This window comes from Melopsittacus undulatus, chromosome 3 (genome assembly GCF_012275295.1).
Source record: "Melopsittacus undulatus isolate bMelUnd1 chromosome 3, bMelUnd1.mat.Z, whole genome shotgun sequence".
Taxonomy (NCBI): domain Eukaryota; kingdom Metazoa; phylum Chordata; class Aves; order Psittaciformes; family Psittaculidae; genus Melopsittacus; species Melopsittacus undulatus.
The window spans coordinates 79,052,998-79,071,411 of NC_047529.1; the positions used below are offsets into that span (position 1 = coordinate 79,052,998).

General features: G+C 38.9%; 1 protein-coding gene across 1 annotated transcript in view; it reads right to left on the bottom strand.

The window, feature by feature from the left end:
* The window catches only part of ESR1 (estrogen receptor 1), a 162,205-nt gene that overhangs the window by 43,616 nt on the left and 100,175 nt on the right, over positions 1-18,414 (bottom strand). Inside the window, exon 5 of the mRNA XM_005150080.4 lies at positions 11,442-11,774. Within this exon, the coding sequence (XP_005150137.2) occupies positions 11,442-11,774 (333 nt within the window). The remainder of the gene's footprint in view (positions 1-11,441; positions 11,775-18,414) is intronic.

Below are 18,414 nucleotides of genomic sequence, written 5' to 3' on the forward strand. Positions count from 1 at the left end.
TGATTTTAAAACCACTCAGTACATAAAGATCTTTACCTATGAGAAGTGGTTTTATGATTTTAATAAATGCATTTAGATATGTGCATACTTGTAGAAACAGAGATTTAGAAGCTAAGATTGTCTTCAGATTTAAATTGAAATTGAGCACAAAATCCATTCAGCAATATTTAGATGGAGAGATGTGTTCGAGGTTCACCTCTCTAAAGAAGACTGTTTTTTTAAAAAATCACCTAGAGTAGAACATAATTATTTTGCCAAATTAATCAGTGGACAGCTTTGGATGCCTGTGTTGTTCCTCAAACTATTCACTTCCACAAACGTAGAAGCAAACTAAGACATCTCTGGGAAAACAAGTATTATAATATTTAAAAATATATACTGAGGTTCCAACTGTTACTGATTTACTGGACAAATGTAACGAAGAATGTTGGTAAATGTATTTCCTTTCTTCTAAATATATGAAACACACTATCTGAAAAAAAGAAGCAAATTTTCACAGAATGTTACGCACATTTACCTCTCTGAAGAGAAACTCAATTACTTAAAAGAAAGGCCACAGCTATTTTTTGGTCCTGTGCACAGAGAGCTACGGTTATGCAACATAAATAAAAGACTCTCACATTCTGTATTTGCTTATAAATTTGTATCTTACCACAGCTTTCCTAAATTCGGGGAGGCTAGAATCTTGAATAACATGCTTGATTCAATAGCTTTTGGCAGTCACATTCCTATGCAAAGTACCTATATGAATTACTCTAATGTTGGATCTTTGTTATATTAAAAAAAATTACTGACATTTATCATGCCTTTGAATAAAATATCACCTTACATATGAGATAAAGCTTTTAATTGTGACCACATAATGTTGCTAGAATAGGGATAGGGATACAATCGGATGCATGGCATCAACACCTGACGTACTTCAGAATCTCTTTCTTCTTCTGGACAAGAAAATAAAATTTGGAAAGCTACAGAATTAACTTTAGGAGATTTTTTTATAAAAAAATCTAGTAAAATTAAACAAGAAGTAAGAAATGTTGCAAGATAGGTATCCGAAAACCCTCAGAGATATAGTTCTGAGCTCACTCAAAGGTTCTGTAAAAAATCTAACTCTAAAGAAACTCTAAAGAAAGGTTTTCTAATTACTTTTCCTTTCCTAAGTCTCTTTCCCTTGATTGAAATTTTATGCAAATGAAGTACCCACTTTGAACATATTCTCATAATTCCCACTGCAAGAAAACTCCTGGGGAAAGAGTGGGGCATGAAGCTCAAATACTATGGTTTGGAAGCATAAATGTAATGGACTCCTGGATAAGCAAGGGAATCACAGACTGCCTTATGAATAGAGACTGTGAATAGAAAACTTCCAAAGTTTCTTCCTGTGGCAGGGGAAACAGGCCACAGCCAGACCACTTTGAAGAGCCCCTTAATCACTGTTCTCCAGCAGGAGCCCTAGGAATGGGTAAGAGTAGCTCAGCCCTGAGCTATTGAACTTACTGTTGCCTCATCTGACTGCTTCTCAGTATTTTTTCCTTTGGTCCTCTTCAGTGTGTTCTCTACTTTTTCTCCCAGTTGGAGTATCCTTGATGCTGGTCAGCTTGCTAACCCTAGTCCTGATGCATTTATCTCCTCTTCCATACCCCTACCTCTAGAGACTCCCTGGAGTACGAAAACCATTACATTAGGATACCTTTTCAATTTTCAATACCACAGTTATTATTTAGACCCTGATCCTTCTTTTTCCTGCTATCATTTTCTTCCACTCTTCAGCTAGTGAAAGCACTGTCTGTATTGTGGTTCCCATAGATACCTGCAGCCAAAGTTTATGTTCTTTTCCAAGTACTGCTGAACTGTTCTTTCTTGGCTTTGGCTTTTCCCTGTCAGACACAAGCTCCCCATGACTTTGTCAGACTTCTTCCTGTCGTTTAGAATCGGCATCTTCCCCTCAGTCTCTCACCAGCAAAACATTGTGTCACATGGTCTCATCCTTTTCTCTTACTCATTTTCTCTACAGGAGAAAATACACCTCACTGCGTTTCAAGAGCACTAAAAGACAGCTCTATAGATAATAAAAATAAAAGCTGCTTATAAGAGCGGGTTCATATCATACAGCACTAAGAATCTGGGGGGAGGGGGGAGAATGGAAAGATTGTTGATATGTTTTTACACAATGCAGATATAAAAGGCTAAAGATGCTTCCCAGACTAAGAAAACGGAGATGGAAAGCCTTTGTTTTATATTCAACAATTTTAGTTCTGCTGCCCTGCATAATCATGTTATCGCATGACAACTCTCAGCCCGATGTTCAAATTCAAATGGTAAGCAATTACCTTATTCTGCTATAAGGGCTGATTCTTATATCTCACATTCATCATAATGAATTCAAACTTCACAGAAATTAAATTCAAGCAGCCATAAAATAAAACCTGGATGCCTGTTATCATTTCTCTTTTGCTTATACATCTATTTACTTCCAATCTTTTTCCCCATATATAAGCAGTTTGAGTACAACTTCAACAAGACTAAACAGATAAAGCAGAGGAGTATCTTTTTTAATAACATTTTACAAATCTCCACAGCAAGCGCCTCACTCAAAAGATAAGAGTCTACAAAGCAGATATTTTGGAAGGCTTATTAAAAATTATTACAGGAATTGCAAACCATTCCTTTTTTCAAGCTTAGTATAAATCGTTACTAAGGGGATCACAGCACTTAGAATCTCTGTAAACTGTCCTGAATCTAAAGGTTTATTATCACAGATCACTCTTGTATCAGACTTCTTTCTTTCCACTGCAGGCTGATTTCCTTCCCCTGCACCCCGCAGGTTTGATGTCACTGAAGTGCGGTGTAAAATTGTAGCTATTGTTGGCCTCTTTACACACTGTTCCTAATTTAACAAACAGCAGTTTAGAAGGTCAAACAGGAAAACAATATCCTAAGAAAATAGCAAGTTCTGTGGCTTTGAAATAAAAAAAAATAAAAAAAAAAAATTACAGGGCCAAAATGTTTATCTCCTCGGTTCATGAAGCCATAAAATAAGTACAGCACCGTGAATCATCTCAAAACTTCAAAGCTTGCATGCCCAGCATACCATTTTAGGGCTATTAAGTTGTACAGCTACTGTACTTGTAGTAAATAGTTATACAAGATTGTAGTAACAGTGCCAAAGATTTCACCCTTGCAACAAAATTTCCTTAAAGCTACACTCTTTATCATGAACTCCCTGCATAAGCTCATAATGTCTCTTACCATCTCACCAGCTTCTGCACAAAAAATATATTGACAATTACACTGAAAATACCATAATTCTTTAGAGAATAGATTTCAAATTATACAGTGTAGAAAAGCAAAGTAATAGTTTTGTTCATTTTAACAAAGACCATGATTAAAATTCATTAAACTATGAAACCTCCTTCTATGAGACTGAAGGTGGTACTATATCCCCAATATGTTACATAAACCAAGAAGAAAATAGACATATCTTTTAGGGGTACATGATTCAGAAATGAGCAGAATATTTACTCATATACACTGACACCTTGCCTACATGTGACTTTTGTGATTTGTCCCAATTAAATGGTTAAAGGCTCAATTTAAATGAGTATTCAAAGTCTAGCACATCACAGTCTGTTTACACCTGCCTTATGTGCAGCTACTTGCTATTCCAGCTGGCTGGGGCAATCAGAAGGCATCACTGGTGCCTCATAGAAGCCATCTGGGAGGACTTAAGCCCAATCCCCATTATATCATGTAAACAGCAAGTCCTATGAGGCATCCTGAGGGTTTTTTTTGTATATGTGACAGGACACTGTATGTGATTTTTGTTCATGTACTCTGGCAAACCCACTTGTATCAATGGCCAAGATTTCAAAGGAAAATTAAAACAAGCTCTTTTGCCCTTGGCATATTGTGAATTGCATTGTCATGGGAGAATTTTGTTATAACCTCAGTTAAAAAATGTGTTACACTTTGAAGATCATTTTTGAAGGTTATGCAGAAGAAGCTGCCACAAGTACTTGTTTTCCTGAGCCATTTGTTGACACCACCAGGACTGCAAAATCAATGTAAGCAATTTTGAATTAGCGCTGAAGAAGTTGTAATAAAGATTTAGACCTATCCTCATTTTCACAATTAGGGCTTGTCTCCAAAGACACCTCATTTTGAAGACTGTTCTCAGCATGTATTTGTAACAGATCTACGTCTACATTATACTACACAGTCCATAATAAATTACTTTTCATTACTCATTTGTGTAGAACAGATTCACTTCTACTCAGTGCATCTTTTAATTAGCTGTTTCTTCTTCCATGACCACTTATTTACATCATCAGAGAGATGGGCTGACCAAAACAACGCTTTTAATACTTTCCTTGTCATACTCTCTCTTCTTTACAGCCTACACAGCAAACTAAACTCAAAAAATGTCCCTAAAAGTCCTTACACTTATTTATAAGCTGTATTTTCGTTGTATTTCCGTCTGTTAGTATCAATTTCTTCCTCAACAAATATGCTTTCAACCCAGCTACTCATATTGATTTTGCTCCTTGCTTTCAGTCAGCTAAGTGCCTGCATTCAGCTAAATGAACTTATGCAATGCTTCCAAGGCTTCAGAGGTGGGCACAGGAGAGGCTGTTTCCTGCAACTGCTTTTTTCTGCTGCTAAAAATCACATATGCTCTTTAGAAAAATATGTTTTACCCCTGATTCCAACTCTTGAAACCTTTGTAAATTCGCTGAGAAAATAACTGAGTGGAATCCCACAATGCCATTTCACAAAATAATTCACCTGACAGAAAGAATCATAGAATCGTAGAATTAGGGTTGGAAAGGACCTCAAGATCATCTAGTTCCAACGTCCCTGCCATGGGCAGGGACACCTCACACTAAACCATATCACCCAAGGCTTCATCCAACCTGGTCTTGAACACTGCCAGGGATGGAGCATTCACTACCACCCTGGGCAACCCATTCCAGTACCTCACCACTCTTACAGTAAAGTTCTTCCTTATATCCAGTCTAAACCTGTGCTGTTTAAGTTTCAACCTGTTACCCTTTGTCCTATCACTACAGTCCCTAATGAAGAGTCCCTCTCCAGCAACCCTGTAGACCCCTTCAGACACTGGAAGGCTGCTATGAGGTCTCCACGCAGCCTTCTCTTCTCCAGGCTGGACAGCCCCAACTTTCTCAGCCTGTCTTCATATGGGAGGTGCTCCAGTCCCCTGATCATCCCTGTGGCCCTCCTCTGGACTTGTTCTAACAGTACCATGTCCTTTTTATGCTGAGGACACCAGAACTGCACACAATACTCCAAGTGAGGTCTCATGAGAGCAGAGTAGAGGGGCAGGATCACCTCCTTTGACCTGCTGGTCAGGCTCTTTTTGATGCAGCCCAGAATACTGTTGGCTTTCTGGGCTGTGAGTGCACACTGCTGGCTCATGCTCATTTTCTCATTGACTAACACCCCTAAGTCCTTCTCTGCAGGACTACCATCAATTTCCTTTTTGCCCAACCTGTAGCTGTGCCTGGGATTGCTCCGACCCAGGTGTAGGACCTTGCACTTGGCATGGTTAAACTTCATGAGGTTGGTATCAGCCCACCTCACAAGTGTGTCAAGGTCCCTCTGGATGGCATTCCTTCCCTCCAGCATATCAACAGAACCACAGAGCTTGGTGTCATCGGCAAACTTGCTGAGGGCACACTCAATTCCATTGTCCATGTCAGCGACAAAGATGTGGAACAAGACCGGTCCATACACTGATCCCTGTGGGACACCACTCGTTACTGGTCTCCAGCCGGACATTGAACCGTTGACCACAACTCTTTGAGTGTGACCATCCAGCCAGTTCTTTATCCACCGAGTGGTCCACCTATCAAATTGATGACACTCCAATTTAGAGACAAGGATGTTGTGTGGGACAGTGTCAAACGCTTTGCACAACTCCAGGTAGATGACGTCAGCTGCTCCACCCCTGTCCATCACTTTTGTAGCCCCATCGTAGAAGGCCACCAAATTGGTCAGGCAGGATTTCCCCCTAGTAAAGACATGCTGGCTGTCACCAAGCACCTTGTTGTTTTTCATGTGCCCTAGCATGCCTTCCAAGAGAATCTGCTCCCAGATTTTGCCAGGCACAGAGGTGAGACTGACTGGTCTGTAATTCCCTGGGTCATCCATTTTCCCCTTCTTGAAAATGGGGGTTATATTTCCCTTTTTCCAATCATCAGGAACTTCACCTGTCTGCCATGATTTTTCAAATATGATGGCCAGTGGCTTGGCAACTTCATTCGCCAGCTCCTTCAGGACCCGCGGATGGATTTCATCAGGTCCCATGGACTTGTGTACATTCAGGTTCTTAAGATGGTCTCAAACCAGATCCTCATGTACAGTGGGCCCAAGGTCTAGGTTTTCACAGTCCCTGCGTCCGCCTTCCAGGACTCGGGTGCTGCGGTCAGAGCCTTTGCCAGTGAAGACCGTGGCAAAGAAGCCATTCAGAACCTCAGCCTTCTCCAAGTCCTGTGTAGCCAGTTCTCCCGAAAGTTTACAGAGGGGGCCTACATTGTCCTTAGTCTGTTTTTTAGCCGCTACATACCTATAAAATCCCTTCCTATTATCTTTAACATCCCTTGCCAAGTTTAGCTCCAATTGGGCCTTAGCTTTCCTAACTTGGTCCCTAACTACCCGGACAACATCCCTGTATTCATCCCAGGCCACCTGTCCTTGCTTCCACCTTTTATAAGTCTCTTTTTTCCTGTGAATTTTTCTCAGCAGCTCCTTATCCATCCAAGGAGGTCTCCTGGCCCTCCTGCTGCACTTCCTTCTAGTCGGGATGCAACACTCCTGAGCTTGTAGCAGGTGATCCTTGAATGTTAACCAAGAGTCTTGGGCCCCGTTGCCCTCTAGGGCTATATCCCATGGAACCTTGCTAAGCAGGTTCCTGAAGAGGCCAAAGTCTGCTCTCTTGAAGTCCAGGGCAGTTAGCTTACTGCACGCTCTTCTCACTGTCTTGAGGACCTCAAATTCGACCATCTCATGATCACTGCATCCAAGACTTCCGTGGAGCGTCACATTTCCAACGAGCCCTTCCCTGTTGGTGAGCACGAGGTCAAGCAGGGCACCTCTCCTCGTTGGCTCCTTTATTGCTTGTAGAAGGAAGTTGTCTTCCACACAATCGAGAAACCTCCTGGATTGCTTGTGCCGGGCCGTACCGTCGCCCCAACAGATGTCAGGGTGGTTGAAGTCCCCCATGAGAACAAGGGCCTGTGAGCGTGAGGCTTTTCCTATTTGACTGTAGAGTTCTTCATCCACAGGTTCCTCTTGATCAGGCGGTCTGTAACATATCCCCACAGTAATGTGTCCCATCACCGATTTCCCCTTAACCCTGACCCACAAACTTTCTGTTAACTGATCACCTGTCCCCAGACAGAGTTCCATAGTCTCCAGCCTATCCTTAACATAAAGGGCAACTCCCCCTCCCCTCCTACCGGGCCTGTCTTTTCTAAAAAGCCTATAACCTTCCATTCCAACACTCCAGTCAAAGGAGCCATCCCACCATGTTTCGGTGATGCCTATTATATCATAGCCTCGTAGATGTGCCCACATCCCTAATTCCTCTTGTTTATTCCCCATGCTACGGCCATTTGTATAGAGGCACCTGAGTTGAGCTCCAAATGAAGCCAGCTCAGTGGCTAGAGCGGCTAGAATATTACTACATTGCTCAGCGTATTTATTATAGGTGCTGGCAACTGACTGGGTGTGTTGGGATGGAATGATGCTCCCCTCCCCCAACACAACTAGTTTAAAGCATCCTTGACAAGTCTGGCAAGCCTCCAAGCAAAGCCTCTCTTCCCTTTCTTTATCAGAGCAGTTCCACCAGCCCCCAGTAGGCCTGGCCTACAAATGTGGGCCCCATGTCCAAGACACCCAAACCCTTGACTATGACACCACCCTTTTAACCATTTATTAACCTGTCCAATTCTCCTTGCCTTTGGAAGGTCCTCCCCTGTGTCTTGGAGAATTGTCGAAAAGACTATCTGAGCTCCAGAACCCCTGACCACCTCTCCCAGAGCTCTGTAGTCCTTCTTTATACTCCTCAGACTACTACTATCTATATCCCTAGCACCCACATGTATCACTAGAAGTGGGTAATAGTCCGTGGGACTTACTAGAGCAGGCAGCCTCTCCGCAACATCCCTGATCCATGCCCCAGGTAGGCAACACACCTCCCTTGTGACCGGGTCAGGGCGACAGATGAGCGCTTCTGTCCCTTTCAAGGCAGAGTCCCCTACTACTACAACCCGCCGCTTTTTCCTGGCGGCACCAGTAGAGATCTTCTGTACCAGTGCACCAGCGACTGTTTCTGGTGCAAGTGCATTTCCTCATCAGCCCCCTGCAGGACAGCAAAGCGGTTCTGGGTGGGTACAGCAGATTTAGGAGGAAGCGCCTTGCTTTTAATTGCTCTCTTCCTCCTTTGGTTGTTTTTTTTTTTGTTACTAATTCCCAGCTACCCTGATCAACAGCTTCCTTCTTTCCTCCATGAGGTAGAGGGGAAGCTTGAGACCCCTGTGCTGTTTGGGCCTGGAGCAAGCAGTCCTGCTTCCTCTCAGCTTCCCTGACATCTGGCAGCTTACTGACAGCATCCCATAGCTCAGCCACCTGCTGCAGGAGGACCTCCATCAGGGAGCAGTGAGCGCAGCCCTGCCCATTCTGCACCTTTCCCTCACAAGACCAGTGCAGGCACTCTCTACTCTCCAAGCTCTGCACCGCAACCTCCCCACTTACCGGCTCTGTCTGGGTGCCTACGCTGGCCACCACCGGGGCGGCCGGGGCAGAGCTCCCAGACCGGACCCTGGTTGTACGGTGAGTGCTCACCATCCCGCTCACCTGCCTGCACGAACTGCCGCGCAAACTGCCTTGACCCGCTCTGTTTGCCCACTCTGTTCACTGCGCTCCTGGTCGCCGTGCTCCCTGGGTAGATTTTTAACCACTCACAGTTGGTCCTCCGGTAAGACATAAGGTATATGAAAATCCTCTTTAATTAAGCAGTATTGCACAATTCTTAACAATAATGGCAACATGCTGTGGTAGTGAAAATATGACTTACATTGCCAGGCACATTTCTCTTAATGCACATTCATGGCTAGTACATTCCACCAGATTGAAACTCAGGCAAACAGTCAAAGCAAAGGCCCTATTTTTGCAAGTTGACCAGTATTTCTAAGATTTAATATCAGCCACTAAGAATACTCAACCTTTTCTAGGTACAAAATGATATATCAAAAAAAGATTCAAGCACCTAGCTCCAAAATTCCTGCTCTCAGAGGACCTGATTTTAGAGGTAGGTAAACAATGGGGCCTGAATTATTTCAAATAAACTTTCTAAAATAGCTTCCCTTTTGGTGGTGCATACTATCCTCCAAGTTACAACACTGAGAACTAGCTAGGTGTACAGCACTTTCAGAATCCCCAAACTAGATGATCTTATGGTCCTTTCCAATGCTAACTATTCTATGATTCTATTGATTCTATTCATATTCTGTCTCTCCTGCTTTATGACTTTCTTTGGTATGATTAATTGTACAATGCCTAATAGACCAAACTGTGAGTGGGAAGGTATTTTGTTCGGTTCTTTCTAACCAAAGTTCGCTAGTTTTATGTCAAACTGCAGCTGTCAGAGTACTTATTAATGCATATGCAGAGTCATTTGGCTTAGTTTCTCCTTAGGAGCTATTCTGACAACTAACAGGCAATATTTAAATGTAAAATACATTGGATATACACAAACAAATGATAACCGTATCCATTTTATTTTCAATTTCAGAAGCTTGTTTAGGAAATAAGTGATATATTCAGTAAACCAGGCAGGTTTTTTGATCTTCACCAGATGTAATAATCTTGTGACAAGCAGTTTGAGAGAGATTTCTGAATAAAAACCAGACTGTAGTTCCCTGACAGAGTTGCCTTGTATCTAAACACATTTTCATTAATTACATTAAATTTCAAAATCGAATGTTAAAGAAAGAGAATGGTTTCAGTTGGACAACATAATTAATTTAGAATGTGGCATATTTGTGTTAAATGTAAATTAATGGATTTTAACAGACTTAGATTAATTATATCTCTACAATTAGTAGAAAAACAATTTGGATTTACCTGGTTTGATAGTGAATAGGTTTAACAGTATGGACACATGCTCATTTTTCGAAAGCATTTCCTAGAGGCATGCTCCAAATCATACGTAAATTAACAGGAGAACCCGCCCTTGACTTGAGCAGGCCCTAACCACTGTGACTTTGTCAAGAAGAAAATTCTCATGCGATTTCTCTTAAGATACCATGAGAAATGAAACACACACAGCTTCTCATTGATCATAGCTGGAGCACACAAAGTGACATGTGAAAAGTGGTAAAAAGGGAACCCATGAGGACTGAAAAAGACTCAGATTTTATGGGTTATTGATTTACCAGGAAAAGTCTTGCCAAGTTTAAATGAAGGAAATGAGAAAAATGGCACAACCCATGTGTAATGCTGTTAAAGTAATGCATTATATGACTAAGAGCTGTATTAGTGTTCGTTAACATCTCTTCATAAAGCAGCTACATAATTTTAGTGAAATAAATGGCTACAGAAAAAAATGTAAGAGATCAGAATCCCAGTGAATTACAAACCTAAAATTTTAAATTATGAACTTTAATTATAAAGCTACTCTCTGATTTCATCACTATAAATTAATTAAACCACATGAATGAATGCACAACATACATTCAACCAGAAATGTTACATACTTCCCACAATTCTATAGTTCTCTTCCTTTCCAGAAAAGAAGAGTCATAGCTCAGCAACCAGGATGAACCAGAATGATACAGAAAAAAACAACCAGTTCCAGTAGGAAAGAAAAGCCAAACAAGCTATTCTAGCTCTGATTTTCAGACTCAAAACTCGTGGAAGATCTGTAATTTTTGGTCTAAAAGATAAATTGGCAAATAAATAAATGCTACTAATACTGATGGGTTCAGTAATGATGCTGAGTTTTTGGCTTACATTTCAGACATGAGAGTAAACTTTCTGTTTTTTTTTTTTTCAAAGGGGATCAAAATAATTAACATAATTTGATTAAATCAAATTGATTAGATTTGGATTTTAGTAATCTGGTTTTACCTTTAGTTTTGCTGGGTTTTACCTGAAAAAAAAGGATTTACCATAAAAGAAATGTCCAACATTCTATAGTGTGAGGAAATACCTTTGCTTGAATTAATCTTTCTTCAAATTCACTGCAGTCGCACTATAGTCTTTTATCAACCAATATAACATAAAATTTGCAATTTTTTTAAATATCTTTTCACTTAAGTGAACAGTTGGTATGAAAATAGAATATGTAGGGTGAAAACTGTTATGTCACTCTTATATTGGTTTGTCATGTAGTCCACTGTGGTTTTTTTTTTTCTTACCTGGAACTCTCTTTGCCCAGTTGATCATATGCACTAATTCTCTGTCTGCAAGGCTGGTCAACAGGGTCATCATAGAAGCTTCATTGAATGGTCTATTTGGGTCATATTCAGAATAAACTATGGGTGGCTCAGCTTCCAGCAAGGCACGGACCATCTGTTCTGCCGTCAGAGACAGAGCTGGACTGTTCTTCTTGTTATGTTTAACCACCAGTGGACTTGTCCAAACTGTGGGAGCTCGCAGCTCTGTAGAAGCCTCCTCATTCTTTGAATCTGGCTCCTCTTTTTGACGTTTTTGTTTCATCATTCGCCCACCTCTGCGGTCTTTCCGGATTCCTAAAGACACAAAAGAACATAATGAACTCTTTTCCTGAAACATGTGTTACATACACATGGCTTCAGGCAAGCAGCAGCTGCTGTTGATAGACCTAGGTAGCACTAACTCTTGTTTTATTTTCTGAAGACTTCTTCCTATATGTGGAATCTTACATCAGTAGCTGGAGAGAAAAGCTATTTTAGAAAGTATAGCATCAGGAATAGCACACTCCTTCCTAAAATTCTTATCAGTTTGGCTTACACAGGACTGTGGACTTGTGACACTATATTGCTGCCCTAGCTCCACAAAAGGAAGCAGATATTTTTACAGTACAAACTTCAAACTATGTCCCAACTTCTAGCAGACAACTATTTGATAATTGATCAATAATCAACTTAATGATCTGGGTGGGCTAGATGGATCACAGAAGTAGCTCTCAAATACTATCCAAGAAAGTTTTGCTCAAGTTGACCAGCTATTTTAATAAAACATCATCCTATTAGTGAGCCTGTGGTCTTCATAATTACATAAAAACCATCCTAAAGAGTTCCAAATATCAGATGAGCTTATACAGCAATAAAAAAATGCCAAATAAGTAGGTAAAGAGAAGTAAGAAAAGGAAAGATAAATGCTACCTCAGAATCCAGTGTGGGAGACCTCCTATCAAAAGGCTGTAATATGTGCAACAGAAACTGTCTTTGTCATTACTGCACATTTCTGCAATGTGCTTAGCACTGAATGACCCTGAACCTTGGGATATTATCAAGTCAGACACAGCAATTAGAGCAACAACATAAGACCTTACAGTGGAACAAAATCGCTCTTTGTGGAAAGGTTACAAGAAAAATATAGTGTTAAAGCCCATGCGAAATCTAACCATAAAGGGAAGATTAAGTCTGGTTCTGAGCGGAGGAGGCACAGGCATTTTGAGGCTAAGTGAAAAGCTCAAATCAATCATCAAATGGGAGCAAGGGACGAGCAAGTAGTAAGTAAAGCACACAAGGAATTGAGCTATGAGAAGGCAGCTTATAATGGGGCTTATTCGGGAGTTCTCATGCAATGTGGAAAAGCAGACTAGTCCCAGTTTAAAAATCAGAAGTAACTATAGATAAGGAGGATGCAAACTATTCAAGAAACACAGAAGAAACAACAATTTGGAAACAAGCAAACAAACAAACAAAAACAGCTTTGAGAACCGCTGGCACTTGCAAGCAATCAATACAGGTTTTTCTGATGGGTAGAAGAGTTGTAAACACAATCTTTGCCCAGCTTTTTTAACACCACAAACATTTAGACCTTTAGATTTTCAGTCTTTGTTAGCAACACGATCTTCATCTCACATCCAATATTTCTTCAAATCAATGTTGGACCATATCAGCAGGTGTCCTTCCCCATCTCAGAGGAACAGAGAGGATCTTTAGATGTGTTTGCCTCTTTCTTTGAATATGGTGGTATTTTCACTGAATTAGTGCTTGCAGATTATACACTTCACATCTAATTAATTAAAAATCTAGTAGGCCTCCTGATTCTATTCTATTAATCTTTCCAGATAAAGCAAGTTTAATAAATCTTTCATCACTCTACTGCTTAACATCTTTACATTTTCCTGTTCATTAAACTAGTTGCAAGCCAAAAATCTGAAGTGCATTGTTCCTCCCATTTTTCAGTCAGTAATGCAATTTTTTCCAACCACTACACTGTTTCTAATTTGGAGAGGAGGGGGAGAGTCTTGCTATTAAGGAAACATGCAAGACTTCTTTTGGCTTTGACTCTAATTTATTAGAGTTACGTCACTGGTAGCTTACCTTATTGCAATACTCAGTAATATGTATGCTCTATCTGTAACAGATATTTTTGCTGTATGCTTTATAAGAATGTAATGTTTTTGAATTAAAACTGCCCTGTGAATCATGCAGACATAATCATGTCAAAAAAACCCACATGGTTTGTACAAACTAGAACATTTGCTAATTTTCTCACACCCCAAATTCTACAGCTGCTCATCTAGTAATTTCCTTTTGAAGAGTTGAAAGTGTTCTTAGGACCTGTACTGTTCAACATATTCATAAACAGATGGACTCAGAAATGACATAATTCAGAAACAAGATCTTGGGGTTAGAATAATACTATAAAAAAATCAGATAAGTTAGTTTAGAAAGTAAATAGAAGGCTAGAAATTACTAATAGAGGAAGGGAGGACAAAGCATCTTCATAAATCACAGATTTTAGTAACTTATGAGGCACATTAGAATGAACACTGTGTGGAGTTCTTTTATATCTCATTCTAAAATCAGATATGAAAAATGAAAAAGGCATAAGAGAAAGACAGGTAAGATGATCCAAAGTGCAAAAGAAGTTTGGTGCATAAACCAGCTAAATTGACAAGGTCTGCTTGGCCTGCAATCCAGATATAAGACTACAAATCAGGAATAGTAAGAAGATGAATAAGGTACAAACACTAATGCTTCTTTTCTAATACAACATGTTATCAACGAAACTACCCCAGGCAAGGTTAAGGACAGACAGACGATGTTCTCTTTCACACCATTCTGAAACAAAGCTGAAAGTGAGAATTGATTAGAAATTGCTATATGATAGAAAGCTGTAGGCCAAATTTGATAGAGAATAGAATCTATTAAGAATTAATGAACACAAACAAGGCACCTTGGGCTTAAGTCTCCATGGCATAGATTACTGGAAGATCAGAAAGGATATTTTTGGTTTTGCTTTAGAACTTATTCCAGGCCTGCTTTTTCAAGTAAAACAAGGACATGATGAGACTTTGATGTAGCAGAGAGAAGGTGGCAAATGTAAGCATATCTTGCTGCTTAGAAATCAACTACATAAAAAAATAGTTTTTTTTTAAATCATCTGCATGCTCCTCACTGTCTTTCTTCACCTTGAAAAGAAGTGGAGCATTAAGCAATGTTGAACATAACCAGTTTAGAGGAGGTGCCCCATGCAAATATATTTTTATGTTTTGCGGGGTATTTTAAAAAACTAACCAATCAAGCATAATATACCTACACTGAATTTTGTGGAGACCAGACCTGGAAAAGAAATCTCTAAGAGGATGCATTCCTTCTGTATCACATCAGCAGCTTTTATGATCACAGACAGAAAGGTCTTTGTATAAGCATCATACTCATCAGAGATTTATAGAAATTACTACTAACTCTTCACCTAACCCCTAGATGGACAAGCAACATAGTGATTTTATTATTCATTTTCTTGGACAAAATAGGAGTGAGTATCTCTCAGAAAAATGCAAGAGCCTCCAGATCTCCTTCAAGTTCATCAAATTTTATCTCTTTTAACAAAATATAATAGTGATGCACAGTCAGTCACTAATTCCAAAAAAGGCAACTCTATCAAGCAGTAATTTCATTGCCAGAAATGCAATAATCCTGTAAGTTTTTTCTAAAAATATATGAATGCATTAATTTTATTCCACAGTTCAGCCAATAACGTAACCTGAATTGCCAAATGTTATGAAAAATAACATTCTACCAAAAACAGAAGTACTATGCATGTTGCAAAAACTCTAAAACAATTTCTCCTTGAGTTTCAAAGCTACAAGAGCCAAGATTTTCAAACACAGTTTTATAAAGCTTCATATGCAAAGGTTTCAAAACTACTGAGTGATCATATACTCTAGTCTGTAGAAGCTGATCAGCAATAAAATTGCTTATGGAGCACGGAGGCAAGTTTAACTAAATAAAACACTCCACTAGTGTTTTCCAACATCTGACTGAAAAAAAAAAACCCAAAATATATTACAGAATATGAAAGAAAATAAAAATCCTACTTTAGTAATGCATTGAATGAATATTGATTCTCAGCCACCCAACAGACAGCTTCTCCCTAACTTGTTGCTAAGAACAAATCTTCACCTTTATATCTTCAGTATTATATAAAATATTCAAGAATATTTAGAGGAAGAAAGGAAGAGAGCAGATACAAAAAAAATTCTTTGCTCAGTGTGAACCATAGAATAATGCATTTTAGGTTAAAAGATATATGTGTAATCTCAAATTGTATTCTACTTAAATATATTTCCTCTGAGCTGCTTTATATAATATTCTTCATTCTCTACCACTAGAAATTTTGTAGGAATATTTGTTAAGTAAAGAATGCTTATTGTTTGCAATAAATGGGAACACATTTCAGAAAACCCAATAAACTTCTCTTGGCAATAAGACTGAAAAAATAAACTATTATTTGATGAAGCTGAAGCAACCAAGATATTTTTATGTCCTTCCTATTGTTCACTACTTCAGAAATCCTAAACACAACAGCTATTGATTTCTGTCTTGTTTACAACACCCACCTGCTATCTGGAATACCTATTGTGCTATTTTCAGTAACATGGTACAAAAAATGCAGAAGACCTTCGTCTTCTCTTTCCCTCATATGCATAACATTCACTCTGCTTGTTCACACAAGGTGTAGGTTTTAATACAGAAGTTGCATCTGCCTGACACTGTATTTACTTGCAACCTATTTATTAACCCATCTCTTCATGCTCTATTTCAGCTTTGCTGGAGTTCCAAACAGGTTTCCATTAGCTACAAGTGAAAACTATAAGTTGTTTTCTACAAATAGCAGGTGAGTTTTTTTTGTGGGTTTTTCTTTTTTTTAAGGTTGAAGTTCTCAGGTGGATGCAGAGAAAAAGAATTTTAAAAAATCCCCAATTTTTTTTTTTAATAAAACCTATCCCAAAATCTGCAGTGGTCTAGTCCCCTAACTGTGTTTGAGTATACAGATTTTCAGCAATCATTTTTTCACTATCTATATCAGTGGTCATCAAACATTGAGAAAGCTCCAGGCACTTTACTTGTGGAGCCCAGTGTCACAAATAAATTCTCCCTGATCTGTGATCTCCTGGCTCACCTCAAAAAAGGTGAAACTTCAGCCCTGAGCAATGTCCACAACAGGGAAAACTTCAGACTTTCTTTAAGTTTGTTTCAAATACACCTCTGTGCTTCACCTTGCAAGCATTCTGCAAAATCAGTTACTAGGACCACGATACATATGATACAGTGGCAAAAGAAATAAAATTTTGCAATAGCTGCATTAGCCACCTTAGCCCCACAAAAGGAAGAATAAAAGGTCAAAGAATACTAATGAGACCATACCATAAGGTGGTTCAATATAGGTCACACCAATAATTTCTGTATTCTGTAACATTTGAGAATTTCATTTTGCCATTTCTATCAACTGTTAATATGCTTTATTAATATACATCATAACTTTGTATGATAACACTTATCATACAAAGAAATTAATTTTCCTTCAATTTAATTGTAGTTCTTATTGCATGGCACACAGGTCACCTGACAACACTGTTCTAGTTGTGGAGAGTACATAACTATTTTACTTTATAGAAAAATGTAAGGAGACAGAATGCAATTGCACAGATTGTAAATTTAGGCAGGAACAGTACCTTGTCTTGCAATAAGTGATAAGAATGTTGCAGCTGCCATATTTTAATCAAAATATCTAATTCAGTAAAACTGGATTAGTTGAATGCTGTTTATCTTAGAAGAGTCTTACAACAACATGAAATGAAGATTTAAAATCAGCACCTTCTTTCAAAAAATCCAGGTGTTCATTGTCATTGTGTAGCTGGACCATAGAAGTATATTAATTTCTGAAGCAATTACTTTTTCTAACTTTTTATCAACAAACATACAAAAATTACAACGATCTCTGCGAGACAGGTACAGGAAGCAGATGCTACACAACCAGAAGTAACGGCACATTTGACTTCAGAATTCCAGGTCCATACAGTGAGATGAGGCAGTATTTTGTCCTAGAAACTGCTATATAACATCTATTGCAAATAGGAGGGTTTATTTCACATTATATAAACAAGTTTACCTGTTATTAATATGCTTTCAATGTGCATAATTAAGGAAGATTTTGGTTTCCCTCCTGAAGGACTATTTGGAAAAAGCAAGGTGATTGGTGAGAGCTCTCAATCCACTTCAGGAGTTAACATTTGCAGGAGAATGAGGAAGTAGAATAAAAACTTTTCTTTGATACTCATTTATTTGAACACTTAGCTTCCAAGGAACTGCTCTGCTGTTTCTCCTTCTAGCCATGGGAGGTAGGGCTGTAGCACTGAAGAGTTCACAGGAAAAGCAGAACAGACAGAAAAAAACTGAAACAGCTAATAAGAGAATTGATAGAGAACTGAAGGAGGGAAGACAACTGAACTGGTGTGGGTAATGGGATTATTTAATTCTTCTAGGATGTATCTAATAATCAGTACATAATTACTGGATTGAGAAGTAATTCCAATTGCTGCCTGCATAATTTTTCAACACTTCATACACTTGTAGATGTGATGCACTCCATTCATTTTAAATACTAGTATCTTTTCTTCTGATGTATCTTGTTTCTGATGTATCTTTCTGATATATCTTGAAGGAAGACATGGTATTATCTTTTCTTTTTATGCAATGACTGAAACAAATATATCTTCATGTGTCTTTTTCCTCCAAAAATTTTAACTGCATTCTTTCCTTGCACTTGCTGCGTTTATACTGCACTACAGATTTTTAACATATTAAAAGAACAACTTTCTAATCCTTTCTAATAACTTTCTAATTTCATAGGAAATGCCTTGGCAGAAACAACTAGTCATTGATCTCC